This window comes from Eucyclogobius newberryi, unplaced genomic scaffold (genome assembly GCF_026437365.1).
Source record: "Eucyclogobius newberryi isolate DKJ021-1_F unplaced genomic scaffold, fEucNew1.0.hap1 SCAF_6, whole genome shotgun sequence".
In the NCBI taxonomy this organism is placed as follows: domain Eukaryota; kingdom Metazoa; phylum Chordata; class Actinopteri; order Gobiiformes; family Gobiidae; genus Eucyclogobius; species Eucyclogobius newberryi.
The window spans coordinates 21,911,839-21,929,576 of NW_027316278.1; the positions used below are offsets into that span (position 1 = coordinate 21,911,839).

The 17,738-nt window shown below is 40.8% G+C and overlaps 1 protein-coding gene across 1 annotated transcript; it reads left to right on the top strand.

The window, feature by feature from the left end:
* The first annotated feature begins 16,072 nt into the window (after positions 1-16,072).
* Positions 16,073-16,937, top strand: LOC140347444 (uncharacterized). Its single transcript, XM_072433880.1, has one exon. The coding sequence runs from the start codon at positions 16,074-16,076 to the stop codon at positions 16,935-16,937; it is 864 nt and encodes a 287-aa protein (XP_072289981.1). The 5' UTR covers position 16,073.
* The last annotated feature ends 801 nt before the right edge of the window (positions 16,938-17,738 follow it).

The following is a 17,738-nucleotide window of genomic DNA, read 5'->3' on the forward strand; positions in this document are numbered from 1 at the left end:
GTGGGTCCAATGCAATAAAGAAAAATGCCATTGCCACCAATATGAGACGCTTATTATTCCTCTCCTCAGAATGTGGCTCCCTGTCTAGTGGAAATCTTGCAATAACAACCACTGTAAGTACATTTGCCACAAATCAACTGACACTGGTGACACGCTGTGCAATCCCTATTGGGGTCAGACTAAACCAACAATAAAGAACGTACATGTTTCATTCATGTGACTTGCGTTGCAGACATTACCACATGCTGTTGCCCATCTCCACTGTTAGTCGTGAAAAACAGCGCATGAAAATAAAAAAGGGTTGATACTTCAAAAAGATAGAGGTTATGTGCTTTGATCTTTATCTAAAGTGGTGAGTCAGTCGCATTTACATCTAAGCTTCCTCGTTCACAGCCCTCAAAGCTTACAAGACTTTGAGTGCGGGTGAGACCGTCTGATCCTAAAATATAACACCCGGACAGTTGCAAATTAGGCTTGAAAGTAGGCTAACGTTTATTAGCATGTATCCACACAATAATATGTAAAGTAGCATTAGCCAGCTGCAAACAACTTGAAACAAACAGCTCAGTCTGGAGTAAGTTCTTTAAGTTTACTGGTCCCTCCTGATTGTCTTTGGGGTCGTTACATCCCATGTGCAGATGCAGCTTCTGTCCGCAAGATGGCAGTAGCAACTGGTGTGTGACGTCACTTCCAACCCACGAAAACCCACTGGGCATTGTGGGCATTTAATCTAGACATTGGACAATTTTTTTCAAGAAATATTAACATTGGGTATGGACATTTTTGGTTTAGTCAAATATAATAAAACATCATCTGCGTAGCATGTCAGGACTTTGACTAGACCACTTTAATGTCTCCATTTAGTTTTTCTTCAGTCATTGGGAGGTGGACTTGCTGGTGTTTTGGATTATTGTCCAGCTGCAGAATCCACGTTGGTTTCAGCTTGAGGTCATCAATAGATGGCCGAACATTCACCTTCAGGATTTTTGTTAGACAGCAGAATTCATGGTCTTTTCACACAGGGCCATGTAGGTTTTGCTTTTGTTTTCCCTTAATAATAAAAACCTCTTGCGTTGACTTTGACTAGTATTTAAATTAACTTGATGATCTGAAACATTGAAGTGTGACAAACATGCAAAAAATAAATCAGGAAGTTGGCAAACAACTTGAGTCCGGCGCCTGTGTACGGTTGCCTAATCACGGCATTATAGTTTGGGAGGAAGTCAAAAGGACCAACTTAAACAAACATGGTGACACGGACAGACATACTTTGGCCTATTTTAGTAGATTTACAGACCATTTTGGGGTTTTTAAACTAAGCAAGTTTGTGTAGTTGAAGATGGAGAAGAAGTCTGTCCTTTTCTCTGACTGGATTTAACAATAGTTTGATTTCTCAGCTTGTTCCACATGCTTTGACCAGTCCCATTCAAATATTCATCATGATGTTGCTGCAAGGAAAAAAAAAAAACATTATACGCGAGGACCACGCAGGCATGGCAGAGATTCGGATCTAACTTTCAGGGGTTTCTTGGAGCCCATGGGAGCCCTGTTATTGCCAATTGTGTATGTATGTTGCACCCACAACAGAAAGCAGTTTACATGTAGTCAAAAACCTTTTCATAACGAGAACATTAGCAATATCCCTGTTACGCAGGGCCATGAAAACACCAATAACCCTTTTGCAAAACTGGAATATGACCCCTGGGTTTCTCCTTCTCTAACTCAAATATCTGGTCATGTATACTCCGATTAGGATATCACCATTGAAAGGAACATGAATTTGTGTTCTTTGCATCTTCTATGCACAAGGAATCTTGGTCTTTTGAGTACAGGACTTGTAAACATGCAATATCCAAACCCTACACTGCACCACATTTTTGGAGCAAGGATGAAAATCAATCACAACAAAGGCAACTCCTACCGGCCTCAAAACGTGCTCCCAAAAACATGACATAACCTAATTTCTTTTGCAGCTACTTCCCTCAATGGGACATCTCAATGGGATTCTCCGTGGACATTCTCTGATCCAACACGATTGTTTCCTTTGCAATGGAATTTTTCACAATTCTTACTTCCACAAAAGGCAAATACAATTTCTTTCCTGCATACGATAGCACATGTCAATATTTTTTACACATTTAAAAACTCCTCTTTTTCAAATGTAACCCCACTACTCACGGACAAATTTCTTTCACCACAATCCAATGCAAAACACTGTACATCATGACCATAGAATAATGTCTTAATCTCCAATGCTTTGGTCATTTGGCATTTTGAAGAGCACTCGATAATCACCAATATTCCATGTGTTCTTTTGACAGAATTCACCTCACCCAGTTCCTTGGGCACATTGACTGGAATGGACCACCGTCTTGCTCCCTGGGGCCGGCTTACAGTAAACTTACATCAAGTGGTCTTCATGCTGAAATATGTTTATGAGAGGAGGGAGAAGCCAAGGCACTGTAATGTATTTTACAAACATATTGTAATGCCCCAAACTACTCACAGGTAATGAACCAGCGGTTCCACCCCACAAGTCCAAAGATTCACAAGTTCGAACCTTAACCCTAACCCTAACCCCTAACCTTAGTGAACCTTCGGACTAGTGAACCTTCGGACTAGTGAACCTTCGGACTTGTGGGCAGCCACCGAACCTGTCGACTTGACCTCTTCAATGTGATTTATCAACCAACTACTAGTTTAAAGAGCACAGCCACAGCTCACGCTAGAACTTTTGAAGCATGGATTTGTTTTGAAAGCCATGAACATTCTGAAATGAGGAAAGTGGCTGCACAAAACATTCCCCAAACACCCACAGCGCTCTCTTGTGACACAACATGGAAAAAAGATAACAGGCAAACATGGAACCAAAACACAACACTCAATAGCTATTGCAGAGCTATCACAATATTTAACCATTCGAGAGTGTCATTAATGCTAAAGAGCAAATCTGGACCACGTAGTTTTAACTCAGGGCTGGAGCACCGGGAGTTTTCCTGGTGGGCCGATGTACTTTTGAGTTGGTTACTAATAGACTAAGAGCACACTACAAGCACACTCACGATGTCACTCTTCAACGGCCCAGAAGCGTGGACTTTATAAACTGTTGCATGAGCCAGGAACTCATATTTGTATTGTTCTGTTTCTTTTCAGCTCACTGAAAAAAATATTGTTTATTATTGAAAATTAATTCCGTCTTAAATAGGTGAATTTCACTTTTCTTCTGATAAGACAGTGGTGTACAAGACAGTACACACATATAAAAAAAACATACACAAAAATGCCAGAAAAAAAATCACACCAAACTGAGGCAACTACCAGTACTAGTACACCTCAAGGACAGACTCCAACCAGAGAAAACGTCATCTATGAGATCCCATGCAAAACGTGCCACAAAACATATATTGGGAAGACGGGAAGAACATTCAACAAGAAAAAATTAACACCAAATAGAAAGTGAAAAAGAAACACAAGGGAGATTAAGGCAAGGCAAGTTTATTTGTGGAGCACAAGGCAATTCAAAGTGCTTCACACAACAGGGAAAATGCATTCAAATCACAGAGACAAGACAGAAATCACAAAACCATTTAAGACATAAAAGAGAAAAGTGCAATCATCATATGCACAGCTAAACAAAACAATTTTTATCTTAGATTTGAACATTGCCTGTCTCACATCTTCAGGAAGACTGTTCCAGATTTGAGCTGCATAAAACTGAAATGCAGATTCCCCATGTTTAGTCCTGACACTGACACCAGCAGGAGGCCGGTCCATGTTTAGTCCTGACTCTGGCACCAGCAGGAGGCCGGTCCATGTTTAGTCCTGACTCTGGCACCAGCAGGAGGCCGGTCCATGTTTAGTCCTGACTCTGGGCACCAGCAGGAGGCCGGTCCATGTTTAGTCCTGACTCTGGGCACCAGCAGGAGGCCGGTCCATGTTTAGTCCTGACTCTGGGCACCAGCAGGAGGCCGGTCCATGTTTAGTCCTGACTCTGGCACCAGCAGGAGGCCGGTCCATGTTTAGTCCTGACTCTGGCACCAGCAGGAGGCCGGTCCATGTTTAGTCCTGACTCTGGCACCAGCAGGAGGCCGGTCCATGTTTAGTCCTGACTCTGGCACCAGCAGGAGGCTGGTCCATGTTTAGTCCTGACTCTGGCACCAGCAGGAGGCCGGTCCATGTTTAGTCCTGACTCTGGGCACCAGCAGGAGGCCGGTCCATGTTTAGTCCTGACTCTGGGCACCAGCAGGAGGCCGGTCCCTGAGGTCCTCAAAGTCCGAGATGGTTCATGTGGCACTAACATGTCCGAGATGTACTTTGGTGCTAGGCCATGGAGAGACACAAGCAAAGCTGCTTCAAAGTCTATTCTCTGAGCCACAGGAGCAGTGCAGAGACCTGAGAACAGGACTAATGTGATCGTATACTTCCTGGATCTAGATTAACAAAATCAGAAAAAGAAAAGGCAACACAGGAAAATCTAATATCTGCAATATTAAAAGAGAAAACCACATAAGAACAGAGAACCACAAACACAAAAGATGGAAACGAGTGGCTATTGAAATCAGGAAGCGGGACACATGTATCATCAGTCGAGACAAAGGTGCTTTTACTTTGGCTCACTTCTGTAAAAAGCCACAACGTGGGGACAGGCATACTTGGGAATCACATCTGATAAAAGACAGGTCACAACATCAACCATCGCTTCTGACAAAGGCAGAAGTCCTGCCAACGGAACATGTCAGGTACATACAGGTATAACACTGAAGAAAAGTGAAATTTTTCATAAATGTTTTTATGTGGCGCGATCAAAGTGTTTAGCGCGGGCGAGTGCAACATATTGCTGCCATGAGCTCAACAAAGGAACAAATGCTATTATTATAAAAAGTTATACACAAAACATGGGTTCAAACATATAGTCCTGATACTGTGAAGCTCGGGTTGTTAAAGGGCCAGTTTAGACCGCTGGCATAGACACCCAGAGCGTTTTAACAAGCAAATTGTGGGCATACTAACAGGGGGACCTGATGGAAACGTATTATATTTTATGTAGTTGGTCTATGTAAACCCCCCCTAAAAGCATGGAAAAGTTGCCTGCTGTCCTATAAGCAGGCTCTGCTTAAGGCCCAAACCAGATATTATTCAAATCTAATAGAAGTCAACAAAAGTAACACTAAATTCCTTTTCAGCACTGTAGCTAGGCTAACAAACTGTCACAGTGCAGTAGAGCCCTCAATCCCAGCTACACTCAGCTCTGATGATTTCCTCCTATTTTTTAACAATAAAATAAAAGAAATCAGAGATAAATTAGATTAAATTACCCCCGCTATTAGCCCTGAACTAGCCCAAGCTGTAAATCTAACGTCCCATATAAATCCACCTGTAAACTTAGAAAGGTTCACAGCTGTTGATCAAGCAGAGATAACTTCAGCCATTATGTCCTCTAAAAGCTCAACTTGTGTCCTAGACCCCATTCCAAGCAGACTCCTCAAAGACATTCTTCCCCTAATTATAGACCCTATTCTTAATATAATAAATACTTCACTCGAAAGTGGCTATGTTCCACAGTCCTTCAAACATGCAGTCATTAAACCTCTTCTGAAAAAGCCTAATCTAGATCCCGACCTATTGGTAAACTACAGACCTATTTCAAATCTTCCCTTCGTCTCTAAAATCCTTGAAAAAGTTGTAGTAAAACAGCTTTGTCGCCACCTGCAGGACAATAACTTATTTGAAGTTTTCCAGTCAGGGTTCAGAGCCCACCACAGCACTGAAACTGCACTAGTTAAAGTCACAAATGATTTGTTATTAGCCGCTGACGATGGACTGGTCTCAATCCTGGTTCTGTTGGACCTCAGCGCAGCGTTTGACACCATTGACCACAACATTCTACTGCAGAGGTTAGAATGTGATGTAGGTGTTGGAGGAACAGCCCTCAGCTGGTTTAAATCCTATCTATCTGATAGGTTCCAATTTGTTAATGTAAATCAGAGCTCCTCACCAAGCTCTAAAGTAATTTACGGTGTGCCACAGGGTTCGGTACTCGGTCCAATTCTGTTTACTCTTTATATGCTGCCATTAGGCAACATTATCAGAAAGCATGGCATTAACTTCCACTGCTATGCAGACGACACTCAGCTGTATTTATCAATGAAACCTGATCAGAGCGATCAAGTAGACAGACTTTGTACTTGTGTGAAGGAGATAAAAACCTGGATGACACTAAACTACTTGCTTCTTAACCCTGAAAAAACCGAGGTCATTGTGCTTGGCCCTAAGCATCTACGAGACTCTCTATCTGAGCAGATAGCCACACTGGACAATGTCAGTGTAGCCTCTAGTTCTACTGTAAGAAACCTTGGAGTCTTATTTGACCAGGAGCTCTCATTTAAAGCTCATATAAATCAAGCTTGTAAAACAGCCTCTTTCCATTTGCGCAACATAGCCAAAATCAGAAGAATCCTGCCTAAAAGTGATGCCGAAAAACTTATCCATGCATTTGTAACGATTAGATTAGACTACTGTAACTCCTGCTCGCAGCGTGTCCTAAAAGCTCCATAAAAAGCTTTCAACTGGTTCAAAATGCAGCAGCAAGATTACTAACAGGAACAAAAAGAAGAGAGCACATTACGCCAGGGCTGAAGTCTCTTCACTGGCTCCCTTTCGAGTTTAGAATCAAATTCAAAATTCTACTCTTGACCTACAAAGCCATAAATGACATGGCCCCATCCTACCTCAAAGATGCTATAGAACCATATCATCCAAACAGAGCTCTTCGCTCTCAGAATGCCGGCCTTCTGGTGGTGCCAAGAGTCTCTAAAAGTACTGTAGGAGGTAGAGCGTTTAGCTACCAAGCTCCTGTGTTATGGAATCAGCTCCCGACCCATGTTAAATATACTGACACAGTCTCTTCATTTAAGTCCAGGCTTAAAACGTTCCTCTTCGAAATGGCTTATGGTCAGACTAGTTAGGAACAGAAACATAAACCCACAGCTTTAGCTACGCTGCCCTAGGAGTAACTATGCTGGGGGAAGTATGACAGCTTGAGCACTATCCTCTTCTTCTGACTACTTATGCTATCAAACAATATTTATTTTTTAATTCCACTTGCAAACTGTTCACCGCCTTCTTTTTCTTTCTCTCACTCCTGAGGACCTGTGGACCCAGATGCCCCTCTCCTGGTGAAGTGGTCCCTGCCCTGTGTGGACTGTCCCTCATCTGCCTGAAGAGTGGGTCCAGCTCGCCTCCGACGGTCCCTCATCTGCCTGAAGAGTGGGTCCAGCTCGCCTCCGACTGTCCCTCATCTGCCTGAGGAGTGGGTCCAGTTCGCCTCCGACTGTCCCTCATCTGCCTGAAGAGTGGGTCCAGCTCGACTCCGACGGTCCCTCATCTGCCTGAAGAGTGGGTCCAGCTCCAGTCTCCCTCGTGTCCGTCTGTCCGTCTGTGAGAGTCGGATCTCTCCTTCACTGGAACTCCTCCAGGTTTCTACGCTTTTTTCCCAAAGAGGTTTTTTTTGTAGTTTTTCCTGGCCGAGAAGGAGAGTCTAAGGACAGAGGACCCTGGGACATCGTCCCTCGCCACCACAGACATTGTCTGACTCCATCGCCACCACAGACATTGTTGATTCATTTCTCCCTGTGGCCCTCAGAGGCAACTGTTGTTGTGATTTTGGGCCTTACAAAAATAAATTGATTTGATTTGATTTATGTAAACCTAAATAATGTAATTTGGATTTGCTTAGGAAGGTCCGGTTCTGATCCAACGGGACCCTTATTATTCTGGAACTCGTTGCAACTGAGGTTTAAAGCTCAAATATATCATTAAACTGTCCAGGTGCATATTTTTTATGCTGGTTTGCAAGCACAACATAGTGGCACGAATACAAATTTGTGTTGCATTTATGGTGGTGGCTCACCTGAGTTTTGATACCTCGATTTCAATATGAAGTGGCCTACAACCATACCATTTTATAATGCGTCACAGTTAATTTGTTTATTTATAACTCCATAGAATATCATGATCTGACTACATCATCAAGCACGTGGTGTAGCCCATTTATTTATTTATTTTCAGGGACAGAGTCGGTGTAATCCCTCATTCGTCCAGGCATGTTCCATAGTAGAAAAAGCTTCAGTTGTAGTCATCTGGACTCAGTTAGAAAAAAATAGACGTTTCAACTCTCATCCAAGAGTCATTGTCAATAAACGAATTTAGGTCGAGAACTCCGATATTTATACTGTTCGGGGTAAGTCCAGCCCAATGGGAGGAGCCTTCCTGAAGAGGAAACTTACCCTCTTGGTATCTACCGAGCCTATTCAACCCTTTAATGGGCTATTAGTCTCCCCTTTGTCTTTGTGAGACCCTGGCTCACCCACCCTGAGTACCTGATTAACATTTAAATGTCCTGGTACTGGTCCTCTACCTCTCCAGGGGTTCAGGATCCCATTGTACACTACAGGAAGATTGAATCTTAGTCCTCCGTTTCTGTTTAAAGAAGGTTTTTCTTTTTTAACAAAAATAGCTTCCTTCACTCCTCTTTCAAACCATCTTTTCTCCCTGCTTAAAACCTTCACCTCACCGTCTTCAAACAAGTGATTAGAGGCTTCAAGATGGAGATGCACGGCGCTCTGAGGTCCTGAACTAGTATTTCTTCTGTGCTGATAGAGCCTCTTGTGTAGAGGCTGTTTTGTCTCACCTATGTAACGTTCTTTACAGCTTTCTTCACTGCATTGGATCGAATAAACTACATTGCTCTGTTTTTGAGAAGGCAACTTGTCCTTAGGATGAACCAGTTTTTGTCTTAAAGTGTTTCCTGGTTTAAATTCAGGGACAGAGCAAATCAATTAACATTTCTGTAAATATGTCAGAAATAAAGGCTTTTTATCGGAGTCCCATGGCAGTGTTAGTGTTCTATTGCCATCATGATCCCCATTAGTCGCAATACTGACCTAACCTAATACTGATGTGCAATTCTGTCATATGTGCAATTGCTGTTGGAATTCATGTGCAATTCATGTGCAATTACTGTGAAATTCATGTGCAATCTATGTGCTGTCGTGACACATATTCATGTGCAATTACTGTCGGGATCACATGCAATGGTATTTATTTATTTGTCTATGGGAGTTTTTATTTATTTATAGGAGATCTACTGAAAGTGTTTTTCAGACTTCCTATAAGTGATCTGTTCTTCTGTATCTACCTCTGTATCTACCTCTGTATCTACCTGCGTTGCACCAATGAAATTTCCCCATGTGGGACAATAAAGGAATATCTTATCTTATCTTATTATCCACAAGTTCATTGCATATTCTGGTTTTATGTGTGGCTGGATGGCTCTCTACTGACACTTGCTGGCTTTTAGCATTACTACATCAATGCTTAAAGGCCATACAGTGTTACAGCAGCAACAATGATGACAAATAACAATGAATAGAGTGAGATACAGGTGTAGCCTATAATTGTGTATTTCATTTGATTACTTTTATTTCGAACATATAACAGTTATTAAAAACATAATCAATCATAATGCAACATGGGCAATAATTAAGGAATACATTTCAGTATGTTTGAAAGGAAGAAGGAAGTTGAAACATTTTCAATGTTTCCTCTAAGCAAAGTTATTATCTTGTTTCTGTGTCACATACTTCTTCAGCCACAGTGTTTAAAGTCCGGAATTTTACATGAATTATGAAATATTAAATTGCTAATACACTGCCTGTCCAAAAAAAAACGGTTGCCACTTGGATTCAGCTAAACTAATACCGTAGGTACGAGCCTCCTACTGGATAACTGCTGCATGGGAGATCTTTCAGCTGCAACACGGTATTTAAACCCAACTGATGCAGTGAGTGGTTTCTCATTTCTGAATCAATCGGGCAGTGTATAATCAACAGGCAGTGTATAATCAAAAAGGTGGATATATATAAAACAATTATGTCATACTATATATATTGCCTCTATTTATATTATTTCTCCTCGTGTCAATTAGGTAATAAATAACTATACAATAACATACCATAATAATACAGAACTTGGTTATTTCTCAAGCATTTTGGTTCTTTTGTTCCTCCACTATCTTGTTAACAGCATTTGCTTGTGTTTGATATCCTGACATTGCTTCTGCTCCACATCTAATTTGTTCCATAGTTTAACTCCACACTATAGTACAACTTTTCAAAGGGTTCCCATGCCTTGTGATTTTAAAATGTTACCCTTAATTTACCCATTCGCAATCTTTTATTTGTTTTCCTGACTTTGAATAAACATGGCAGGGGTTAGAAATAAGTTATGTCATGAAATGCATGTTTATTTTATTTTAGAAATAGTGGATTGGTGTGCCCAATAAAACCAACTTTGTGTAATACTCTAAAATCGGTAGTTCTTTTTGCAAGTATGATTTGAATGAACTTCTGTGCTACCCCATAGAGTATTCATTTAAATGGGGGGAAACAAAGGAACAAAACAGAATGTGGAGGGATTTACTGCCCAGAAAGTAAGATTTTTTTCCCATACTTAAAAATGTCATGGAAATTTAGAAGGGATATGTTTAATATGAGGTTTCCAGCTAATTCTGTCAACAACAATCTCTCAATATTAACACCCTCTGTCTGAACAGTGTCTGGTACACTTTTTTATCATTTCCAAATATCATAATATTACATTTGTGTAGGTTTAGGGATAGTTTGTTCTGCCTGAACCATTTGTTAATGTATACATTACTACTAGAAATAAGAAGAAATAAATAGTTCACTAACACTCATTACGGTTCTAAATAATATTCCCCAGTATAAGCTGCAACATTTATGGCCTTATGGCCCATAGTGCATTGCTCGATGGCTTTTAACATACTTGAATAATAGACTGCATATTATGACAACAACTAACAGTTATGACATTTCAGTCCCCCCTTTCACACGCTCCTACAATATTTCCACACCCTGGAGATCACAGTGGTTCTGATGGCAGCACAGCCGCGCATGTACAACAAAGGGGTAAGAGCTGAGTTGACTCGAGGCAGAATGCGAATGGGGTCAGTGCCCTCATTCTTAAACATGTAACATCTAAAAGCTGAAAAGTTACAGACAATAACATGAATAAACAATGGCGTCCATGTTACCAAGAAAAATGCAACCACGACTAAGACGAGATTGACCGAGGAGCGCTTGTTGTCTCGGTCCTCTGAGGGTGGCTCCCTGCTGAGTTGAAATCTGGCTATCATAAACAGGCGAATGTTCAGACCAATCATGATGACCACCATAAGAATATTAGCCACAAACGTGCCAATGCCTGTCAAATTCCGGATTATGCCCTGCGGTGTCAGGTTATGCAGAGCGACAATTAGAAAAGCATAAACCCAATATGCAACTATAATAAATATTGTCCTGGTACGAGTCATGCGCTGAAAGTATTTGAAAGGAGACACAACAGCGTGGTACCTGTCAGCCTGTGCTGCCATGACAGCCATAAAAGACAGACCTAAAAATGTAGGTGCGATGTAATAGGTCGCAGGAGTGTTGCTGCTGTCTCTTACATCAAACACACCGACATAGTAGTAGGATACCCCAGTACAAATGTCACTTACACAAGTACTAAGCATATACAAAAAGCGGTTCTCTTTGCGCAGAGCTCCTTTCAGCAAGATGGCCAGACCCACGGACGCATTGAAGAAAATTATGACTGAAGATAATATGAGGCTGAAGAGAAGCACTAACACGTTGCCAAAGTGTGTTGGAGGCAACAGGAGAGACAATACCTGGCTCCTGTTATTCATTTGAGCTAGGATATTGTGCATACAACTGTGTGCACAGCAATCAGTAAACTGACGGACAACGGTCGCTTTATAGGCTGAACAGAACTGATAAAGGAGGGGCGAGTTCACATGCAGTAGGCGTTCTTTATAACTGTTGGAGAAAAAAACAAATCAGATCACCCACAAGCTTTAGGTCTGTATTTTACCAAACTGTGTATTAGCCCCATTTTCCAGGGAAATTGACAGATCAAAAATGCAAGGGATTCAGTTCTGGCTTTATTCACACATGCACAATGTTAGGTAAATTCCCAGGTAAGGCTGCATGTGTAAATGGGGCTTTAGGCTATACTCGTATCAGTTTAAATTATATTGTAATGTATTTCTTCCTCCAAAATAAAATATATATATATAAATCCAGAATGAGTCACCTGTGTCAGTTACTAAAGGTGTTGGCATAAAGGTAAGAATGTATAGCACATTCTTTACTCAAATTATGTATTTATTGTTTATTATTAGTTATTTCTACTGGGTGTAACACGATGTGACATGAAAAATCACATATTTAAAAAGACCAGGTGGAGCTCATCTGTCATTTATGTCAAACTCTGGGGTTAAAGGTTTTAATTTTATATAGCAGTTTCTCCTGTTTTTCTGATTATGTCTTAGTTTGGGATAGCACCTGTGAATTTTTTTTTTTTTTTTTTTTTTAATTGCAGTTTGTGAAGAAATTTTGAAAAGGAAGAGTTTAAAATTACAAGAAGTAGAGCTGAGCTCTAAAAGAGAATACCTCCACCTATGACGACAATTTACACATAAATTATACACATATCTGACAGTTTAAACAATCATTCAACAAAGTAAAGGTGTAAAGGTGTTTTGTTGTATTTTTCTTTGTCAAATCATAACTATTGTGTAATTTATATGGATTTTGGCCCTTACAATATGCTTGCTAGGAAACAGTTGTGGGATTACATCTACCGCTGTCATATTTGCTGCCCATGTCCAACGAGCAGGTAAAATTATAAACTTTACAAAAAATGGTCAAACTGGGGACAAAGCGGCAAAATGTTTAGTGAAATCTGAAAAATAATTATGGTGACTACGTTTTAGGGAAATGTGTTGTCTAACCTGTCAAACAGATTTTAAGATAATAATTATTATTATAGTCTTACTACTTTTAAATCCCACTTTGAATGTGTATGCAGTGTGAGAGCTTTATTTATTATTTATTCATAAGAAAAATATAATTCTAAAAACATAGAACATATACCTTCATTTAGGCAAGACAAGGCAAGGCAAGGCAAGTTTATTTGTAGAGCACATTTCATACACAAGGCAATTCAAAGTGCTTCACACAGCAGGAAAAATGCATTCAAATCACAAAGGAATTACAGAAACAGAAATAAAATAAAATTAACTGAATTAAAAATTATCAATCCAACTGATTGTCTAACCTAATAAAATCACAAACAAAAGCTAAACAAAACTGTTTTTAGCTTAGATTTGAACATTGTCAGAGTAGAAGCCTGTCTCACATCTTCAGGAAGACTGTTCCAGATTTTAGCTGCATAAAACTGAAACGCAGATTCCCCATGTTTAGTCCTGACTCTGGGCACCAGCAGGAGGCCGGTCCCTGAGGTCCTCAGAGTCCGAGATGGTTCATATGGCACTAACATATCCAAGATGTACTTTGGTGCTAGGCCATGGAGAGACTTGTACACAAGCAGAGCTGCTTTAAAGTCTATTCTCTGAGCCACAGGGAGCCAGTGCAGAGACCTGAGAACAGGACTAATGTGATGGTACTTCCTGGTTCTAGTCAGGACCCAAGCAACAGCGTTATGGATGTACTGCAGCTGTTTTACAGCTCGTTTGGAGAGACCAGTGAGCAGGCCGTTACAGTAGTCTAATCTACTGGAGACAAACGCATGGATAAGTCTCTCTAAATCTGGTTTTGACACTATATTTTTGATTTTGGCAATGTTTTTTAGATGGTAAAAAGCTGCTGATGTTATTGATTTGACGTGGCTATTAAAGTTCAAGTCTGAGTCCATTATTACCCCCAGATTTCTAATTTGGTTTGTAGGTTTTAGAGCGAGACTCTGGAGGTGACGCTAACACTTTCTCTTTGTTTCTGTGGGCCAAAAACGATTATTTCAGTCTTGTCTGAGTTCAGCTGGAGAAAGTTGTTTTGCATCCACAAACTGATCTGTTGGATGCAGTGACAGAGTGAATCTACTGGTCCATAGTCACCTGCCGATAGTGAAACATAGATCTGAGTGTCGTCTGCATAATTGTGATAGGACACATTTTCACTGCGTATCAACTGACCCAACGGCAGCATGTAGAGGTTGAACAGAAGGGGACCCAGGACTGACCCTTGGGGCACTCCACAGGTCAGGGTCATGTGGTCTGAGACACAGCTACCAATTTCAACAAAGTACTTCCTGTCTTCCAGATAGGACCTTAACCAGATTAGGGCAGTGCCAGTGATGCCCACCCAGTCCTCTAGTCTCTGTAAGAGGGTCCCATGATCGACAGTGTCAAAAGCAGCACTCAGATCTAACAGAATTAAGACTGAGGCTTTGCCCGTCTCAGTGTTCAGGCGGATGTCATTTGTCACCTTGACCTATTAGTTATTTATTCTTACAGTTGATTTTGATTCACTATGAAAAGTGAAAATATCAGAAAAATCACTATATCAACATGCTCAAATCAGAACATTGCTGTACTGGTGTGACGCTGAAATGAAATAACGAAGTGTAATGTGGTGCCAGAGGTTCCTGTGCAGGCTTTACTGGCACGGTTGGGTCAAATTGAGGAAATTGTGAATCCCTGGATAAATTTTTTACAAACAGCCTGGAAAGTGCTGATCAAAACATAGACATTAAACAAAGATGTTAGACTCTTAGGCTGGTTGGCTTATGACCAACGATTCACCAAACAACACCGACCATATAAAGTATAACAAAAGGTATAACGTTTTTTACCAGATTGTAAAAGAATATCAAATGCAAATCTTTAACACACTGAAGGAAACCTTTGACATGGTGAAACAGGACTTTTATAGTTATTCAAATAAAGAGTTATTACAACCAAGAAATGACCTTTATAAACCTCTATAAACAAATAAGTATTTGAACACTCTGCAATTTTGCTAATTCTCCCTCTGGAAAATTATGGAGGGGTCTGAAATGTTCATCTTAGGTGCATTTCTACTGTGAGAGACAGAATAGACATTTTCTTTCCAAAAATCACATTGTATGATTTTTGAATAATTCATTTGTATGTTATTGCTGCAAATAAGTATTTGAACAACAATAATTCTGGCTCTAAAAGACTAGTCTGTCTTTAAAAAGTCCACCTCTACTCCACTTATTAATCTAAATTAGTAGCACTTGTTAGAGCTTGTTAGCTCCACAAAGCCACATGTCCACCCCACAGTCTGTCAGACTCCAACTACCAAGAACAAAGAAAAGAACACATCCCTACTGTGAAGCATGGGGATGGAAACTAAGTCTGAGCTTTGAAGATCGTGGCTGGGTCTTCCAAGATGACAATGACCCGAAGCTCACAGCCAGGATAATCAAGGAGTGGCTCCATAAGAAGCATATCAAGGTTCTGGAGGGCCTTACCAGTCTCCAGATCTAAATCCAATAGAAAGTCTTTGAAGGGAGCTTAAACTCTGTGTTGCTCAGCAACAGCCCCAAACCCTGACAGATCTTGAGAAGAGTTGGCCAAGATCCCTGCTGCAGTGTGTGCAGACCAGGTCAAGAACTACAGGAAACGTCTGACCTCTGTATTTGTAAACAAAGGCTACTGTACCAGATATTAACATTGAGTTTCTCAGGTGTTGAAATACTTATTTGCAGAAATAACATACATTATTCAAAAATCATACAATGTGATTTCCAGATTTTGTTTTAGCTTCTGTCACTCACAGTGGAAATGCACGATGGAAATGTCAGACCCCTGCATAAGTGGGAGAACTTGCACAATCACAGGGTGTTCAAATACTTTTTTCTGATTGTATTTTCTTTCTCTAATGTAAGCATGTACAGCTTTTCAAAAATGTGTTACATTCAAGACCTTGATTATTATTATTATTTTGTCACAATTATGATTTTTACTATTATTATTTGTTACTTTTGTTTTAAATTGAATGCTAAAGCCTCCAACATTTATTTGGGCTATATTTAATTGACTTGTTTTCACTATAAGGCCTAATGATAATTGGTGGGACTACATCACGCTTGAGCACGTGCACGTCCTCCTGGGAATTTGACTCCCCGTCAAATACAGAGGTGGGCGCGTTGGGTTCAGCTCAATGATGCTCCTCAACTCCACAGTCCCTTTGTCGGTTGACTTCGACACGCCCGGGGACTATTTCATCTTCATCTTCCACATTGTGTTTGCCACGTGCTCCGTGCTTGTAGCGGGCTCGGTTGTGATTGGGATCTCGTGTAATCGATCTTTGCGTGCTCAGAACCGTTTTGTGTTCATGCTTAACACGAGTATCAGCGACACGCTCACTGGTTTCTCTGTGTACTATCTAGGTCTGTTTGATGTGCAGGAAGGTTACCCGTCAAGAAATGGCACCCATTACATCCTTCCCTCTTTTTTAGGCGTCAATGTGCTCACGTTTCTCTTCGCACAGTTCGATCGGTATTTTGCGGTGTGCCATCCCTTTTTCTACAACCGCTACATCTCCAGATCCGTGGTCATATGTATCTGTGTTTTCTGTTGGGTTTACACTTACACTATTTTGACTGTGCAAAACATGGTACCAATTTCTAAGGCTGCTCAGATTAACGCGTTTGGCGTCATGACATTTCAGATTATAGTGCTGGTGAAAGTGCTGATGACTGTTAAATTGTACGTCATTGCTAGAAGTCATCTGGTCAGAGAGGCGCCCAGTGCAGAGCGGGATAAGAGAGAGTCTTTGCGCATCATAGTATTTGTTGTCATTTGTTTTCTGGCATTGTGGTGTCCCTCTTTTATCAACATTATCGTCAAACAACTGACGCGCCAAGGACTACGCTTCAGGAACGAGGCGACTAATGTGTTTGCCATCATGGCCCGGTTTAACGCGCTGGTCACACCGGCTCTGTACATTTGGGGCAGCCCAGCATTGCGCCATTCTGTTTGGAACAATGTGTGGCACAAGGTCTTTCCTTGTCCCAACAAAAGGTAAACTGAAATTGTGATATATGTATTTATGTATAATGTATTCCACGAGTTTGATATCGTTCTTTTCCTCTCGTATTTTTTAGGGTTGGATTCAAGTTGGACGAACCAATCGGACGCATTCACTGACATTTTATGTAATAGGCTTAACACGATATATATACTCTTGCTTGCAACGAAATGGCTTCACATTTGATCTTATTTGTGTTAAGACATTTTAAAAAGATATTTAGGGCCCCAGCGGATGGAATAGCTCTATTTTTTGTGTTTTCTCCTTATCTTTTAAGGAGTGTCTACAGAGCCGCGGCGCGCGGCCGAAACTGCTAGGCTATATTGTGCCGCGGCTTTTGAAATTGCTGGGCTATTTGACCGCGCCGGGTTAGGGTTAGGGTCAGGGTTAAGGTTAGGGTTAGCCATGAGGCTATATGGCCGTGCCGCAGCTCCTGAAACTACTGGGCTATTTACCGCGCCGCGGCTCTGTAGCCAAGGCCTTTAATAAGAGTTGACATAAGAAGGCTCTTCGAAAAGGCTTTAGCTATTCTGTTATTGACTACAATGTTCGAATGGTTTATGTATTTTCATGTCTTAAATAAAGAAATAAGAATAATGTGGTGCCAGTGTACATCGGCCAAATAAACACAAATATCACTTCTACACGGGTTCACTTCAATACCATGGTCAGCTCTGCATGCAGTTAATTGGGTAGTACTTTTGAAGTGATTTTGTTTATTAATAGTGTATTGTTTATTATTAAATTAATTATAGGTTTATTATTTTTTTAAATAGAAAAAAGGAGACAATGTTTTTA

What these genes read in the sequence shown, in the direction of transcription:
- LOC140347444 (XM_072433880.1), top strand. Translation starts at nt 16,074, where the DNA reads ATGCTCCTCAACTCCACAGTCCCTTTGTCGGTTGACTTCGACACGCCC.